This window comes from Falco naumanni, chromosome 5, assembly GCF_017639655.2.
Source record: "Falco naumanni isolate bFalNau1 chromosome 5, bFalNau1.pat, whole genome shotgun sequence".
Taxonomy (NCBI): Eukaryota; Metazoa; Chordata; class Aves; order Falconiformes; family Falconidae; genus Falco; species Falco naumanni.
Genome location: NC_054058.1, coordinates 23,074,892 through 23,079,955, shown reverse-complemented (window position 1 = coordinate 23,079,955; position 5,064 = coordinate 23,074,892). Strand labels below are relative to the sequence as shown.

Genomic DNA, 5,064 nt, shown 5'->3' with positions numbered 1-5,064 from the left:
TCGCTTTCCCTCAGCTCCAGCTTCCTCTTTAATCATCAGCCATGGGAGTGAATGCAAGGGAAACAAACAGTAACTCCACCAACAAAAAGAAAAAATAATGACTTTATTTTTTTCTTTTTTTAGTTCAGTTGGCCATCTGAGGTGCTAAACTCAACACCAACAAAGCAGTTGTGCATAAAAACAAACAATAAAACACAACCAAACAGAAGAAAACAGGCTGGAACAGATTGGGGTTTTTTACAGGTCGGGTATACGCTTTTCTGTTAACACTCCATACATGCCAACTGTAAAAGCCTCGAACAATCTGAATATCAGAGTTCACTTCCGTACTAAAGGGAACATCCCTTCACCTGGATTAGACCACACACACACGCATGCACGCACAGATACAGAGTATTTAAATTACTGCAATGCCATCAGAACATGGCATTTTCCCCTTCACATCTGCTTTCAGCAACATCCTCATCTACCTGGCTACCCTGCCTATAGCAGTACTCCCCGCAATCCAAAAGCAGGAACTTCTGGAGAGCTTTTAATCTCTGTTATTTTGCAACGGTCGAGACCCAGCAACCTCTTTCTCTGTGAACTATATACAGGCTGGTTTTTAGTATGCTTTAGAGTTCTCTTTATTGCAGATGGTGATGACTGAAATTCCCATAAAGCCATACTGTGGCTTTTCAGTTTGTATACAGGAGATTTTATAATGCAACACCTTTCTCATCCACTGGTGTGTGGTGTAAACACTTAATTGAAAACTCATTTGAAAAGAACGTTAACCAAACAAGGTGTAGCTGTGAACATTTTAGGAACAGCTGGAAAGAAAATGGAACTGCTGGCTGCTCTAGATCATGCAGTCTAGACCACTTATAATAATTAATAATGTTCAGGATTAGGATGTATAAAAATACTAAAAACCACCAGAGTGCACACAAATGTGGTGACTAGCTCTATGCAAGCACCGTGTTCTAAGAGAGGCCTAGGCATTGCACAAAACTCAGATTCTTGACTGTGGGGGTAACCCAAGGATCCACTGGTGTCTTTACATACAAACAAATATTTACATAAAATGCAGAGACTGATAGAGAAAAGGACTGACTTTTAAAACTTGCGGTTTGCTCTAAAGTATGTTCAGCAACGCAGTTTGTAACATGCCCTAGCGAGACCATGGGGCATTGGTTAACTGAAAGAAGGAATATGTATGGAAGTTGGAGCTGAAACATCTTGTCACCTCCGCACACATTAATTCTTTGAAGCTCAGGATTTTACAGCCATTTGTGAGTTCTAATGAAAACATGGTTAAAAGGAACAGAACACTTAAAAAAAAAAATTGTACTGTGAAAACAGCAGATTAGTTTTTTGACGGTCCTCACTCCCTCATCCCCATTTGCCTCCCGGGTGTTTCCAGGAGGTGGTCCCCCTCCCTTCCCTGCCGGGGACTGAAGGGCTCGCATCATCCTCAGTGTGCCCGTTTCAAAACGAGCATAGGTTAGGTTCTAAGCTCGGCTCTCCTCCTACCTAGTGCAGCGAGGAAGCGGCCAGCCCCTGGTACGGACCGTGTCACATGAGGACAGGTGCCCTTGGTGCCCACTTCTTGGAAGCTGAGGGCCTTTTTGCTCCCCTCATACGCAAAATGGACACACGTCATTGAATGCACATGGCCAAGTCATGTGCTGCTACCCACCTGGGCAGCACAAAGAGCTAGAACATCCTACTTGGATTCTGATACAAATAAGGAATCTTGTGGTCACAAGAGCCTTCTTCAGCTTTAAAAATACAAAATTTGAATTAAAAATACTCAGATAGTAAAAAAACCCAGTATCTGATATGCAAGTCATATTCTTAAAGTGCAACTGAACAGCAAATACAAGTTGTGCCTTTTACAACCATTTTGATATAAAAAGGCCTTTTAACATTCCCTTTCGCATATCTTCAAATAATTTGCGTGTGCGATGTTAGCTCTTCATTTTCACTCTCACTGCTGGAGGCCTTCAGCATAACCCAAAGAGTTCACGTTTAGAATACGTGGTTTTCCTGTGCAGTAGGGCATTACACCCTCAAGTGATACCACTCTTCGGCATAGCAAAGATTGGGCCAGCACCCCCCAGCATGAAAGGGAAAGTAGTAATCTGGTATTTCTTCTTCAGGATTTCTTTCTGTTCTACAGCTCACATTCAATGATATTTTGTGAAGTTTGATGTGGTCCGTATACCTAGCGCACTATAAAATGGACTGAGGCCAATTCTCTGCACAAGGCAGTTCAACACGATGTATCTAGCTTCCCCGTCTCCCCTCCTCCTCTCCAGCTTCCACTGGCCCCTCAAATGCAGACTGTGCAAACTGCTGTTGCCAGTTCAACTCGTGCAGCTGGCCCCCGCACTGGCAAATGGGGGGTTTCTGTTTGCCGGACATCCTGTTGGTAAGCCCACGCCCTGCGAGGTTGGTATAGCAGGTACCACTTGCTAACACGCGCAGTTATGAAGTAGCACTGCAGCTGCCTGTCGACTTGGTTTCGTGATCATCTGGATTTAAGTTGTAATGCCTTAGCAGGGGATAAAGGGGAAACACCTGAGGCGGAAAAAACACGTTTCCACAGTTAACCAGCACCACTCAGAACCTCTGGGGACAGTCCTACCCACTCTTCCTCAGCCCAGGTATGCTCCCGAGCCAGAGGTGAGTTCAAATCGTAGACCCTGGCTTACAGATAACCTCTTTGAAGGAGGTAGCAAGAAACCATGCTAACTTCTGTCCTGGGGCAAAAAAATTAAAGGATGCTCAGCCCTGCTTGGGTGATACGCTCCAACAGCGTAATTCAAGCTGAGAGTCAGTATGCTGTATGAGTATGCTTGGGAATGGGACGCATTCTCAAAGACGTTGAGGAGGAGGCTTAGTACTTCTTTAACAAGAACACGGTCAGCATCCCAAGGGGGGAAAACCTCTTAACACATCCCATTAAGAATGGGATGCACACCCAATGCACAGTGCTATTTCAGCTCTGCCGGACAAGTTATGGACATAGTGTGTTCAGGGAATCCGTCAAACAGTGAATGGTGCTGAACCGCTCATGCATATCCTGCTCACTGGTTAACGTACAATTACAATGAGTACTCTCCTGGCTGAAAAGCAGCAGCTTCACTAGCTGAGCCAAAAGGAGCTTCTTCCAACAGATGCAGCAGGAAATGTGCTGTTTTTGTTTTCATGGAAGTCCCTCTAGCTGTATCTCAGGAGTGTGAGGGTTCCCTCTTTCCACGAGAAAGAGAGACATGGGATATTTCTGCCTCACAGTTTTGGCTTGCTTGTTATAAAAATGTAAAATTTAAATAAATTATAGGTTTATTAATCCAACAGAGGGTATCTGGGATGCAGAAGAAAAGTATGCTAGGAACACAAATAGATTCTTACAACTTCGTGAGTGCTCAGAATTTTGCCATAAAGGAAAACTCTTCACGCAGGATGCATCCATGGGTAAGTAAAGGTTGCCCTTGCTGTGAAGCAGGGACCAATCTGCAGTAGTGTCTTTCTCTAACAGAGTCAGAACAATTCCTCCATAATCAAATATGTGTAACAATTGAATTATTAATAAGAACACTAATAAATAGCCACAGGTAACAATGTCCAGTAATTTAGAAGTGGAAGTTGTAGGATGCAGCAAGCACACACACCCATCACTTGACTTGTCCATTTTTTTCCTAAAGATACAAAAATGAATCTTCTTTCAAGTATTAAAAAAATAAGTTAATTGACATAAAAGGGTCAAAGTGACTGAGGGCCCAGTCAGGTCTTAAGCTTCGTTTCCAATGTGCAAAAACAAAATACAGAGGAAAAAAAATAAAACACTGAAAAGTCTTAATGGTGGTTCGGTCACTTCAGGGCTTCCCCTTTTTAGGGGCCTAACAGCCAGGGAATGCCACCTGGTAACACCCCCGCCCCAGCACACACTTACCACTGTCCCACAGTCAGTATTTTCCAGTGTCAAAACAGTCACAACAAAAACAGAACAAGGAAGCCCACCAGCCTCTGAGCCGTGGCCGTGAAGACTAAGGCCAGCAGAGCAGTAGCTGTCTCTCCAGTGTGTAGCAAAGCAGAGGGCATCTTCCCTCTCTCTTCTTCTCCCCTTTTTTCCTCACATGAAGATTCAGGAGGCTATGATAGGGAGAGTGTCCTCTGATGCCCACCTCTCTCTAAAAACCAGGAGGCAGAGAGTTCCATCACACATACTAGTAGTATCTTCTCTGTCTCATATTTCTTCATATCCATGCATAATGATCAACTGCATGTTTCTTTGGTGGGGAGGAAGACTAAATCAAAGAAGGTGTCGCCCTGGGCTTCTGGAGCTCTCTTGGACAGCTGACTCCACCATACAGGCTGCTACAGGCTGCTGTGGTTTTCCAGAGAGGGTTACCACTTCCCTCCTTTCTATTAGAACTGATGTAGTAAAACCGGGAAAGGAACGGACTGCCATAAATCCAGTTTAGTTAAGGGCACTTCTTCCCTTAACCTCCTTCCCCACACATGGATTACTCATCTCCCTCCTACCACACACGCACAAATATGGTCCATTGTATAGGACCTCAAGGAGACTCCACAGTCTCAACTCTTTATCTTCAACTTGGCTTGCAAACATGTAAAACTTAAGCTTCTGGAACGAACGCACTTATCAAAAGGCTTCTGAGTGCTTCAAACCAAATCCCTGCATGCCGTTGGACCCTTTGGAGGTTTCCCCTTCAACATCTTCCTATCCATGTAATTCTGGCGAACTCAGGGTAGGCCAACTGGACAACACAGACCAGCAGAGGTAAATGTGTTAAGCTCAGGACCAGTTCAAGCTAAAACCTTTGGAAAGCATAACTGCCTCCAGGTCCTTGTCTTCTTCTTTTTCTCGAAGCCGTTGCTCCTCAAGAAGAGCCACAAGAGAATCTCTCTGCTCCACTACTTCTAGCATCTCGTTCAGGATCCTCTTCTCCTCTGAGAGCTCCTCATCTGTCTTCAGATGATCTACAGAGATATCAAAAACTATCAGCATACACAAGGCTAGAAATACACACATACCATCTATGAAATGTTCCC

The 5,064-nt window shown here is 44.2% G+C and overlaps 1 protein-coding gene across 18 annotated transcripts in view; it reads right to left on the bottom strand.

The window, feature by feature from the left end:
* Positions 1–88: 88 nt before the first annotated feature.
* MICAL3 (microtubule associated monooxygenase, calponin and LIM domain containing 3) overlaps positions 89–5,064 on the bottom strand; it is a 161,994-nt gene continuing 157,018 nt past the window's right edge. For all 18 annotated transcript variants that reach the window (XM_040593961.1, XM_040593978.1, XM_040593960.1 and 15 more), the window contains one exon: positions 89–4,992. In XM_040593961.1, the coding sequence (XP_040449895.1) occupies positions 4,808–4,992 (185 nt within the window). In that variant the 3' untranslated portion in view covers positions 89–4,807. The remainder of the gene's footprint in view (positions 4,993–5,064) is intronic.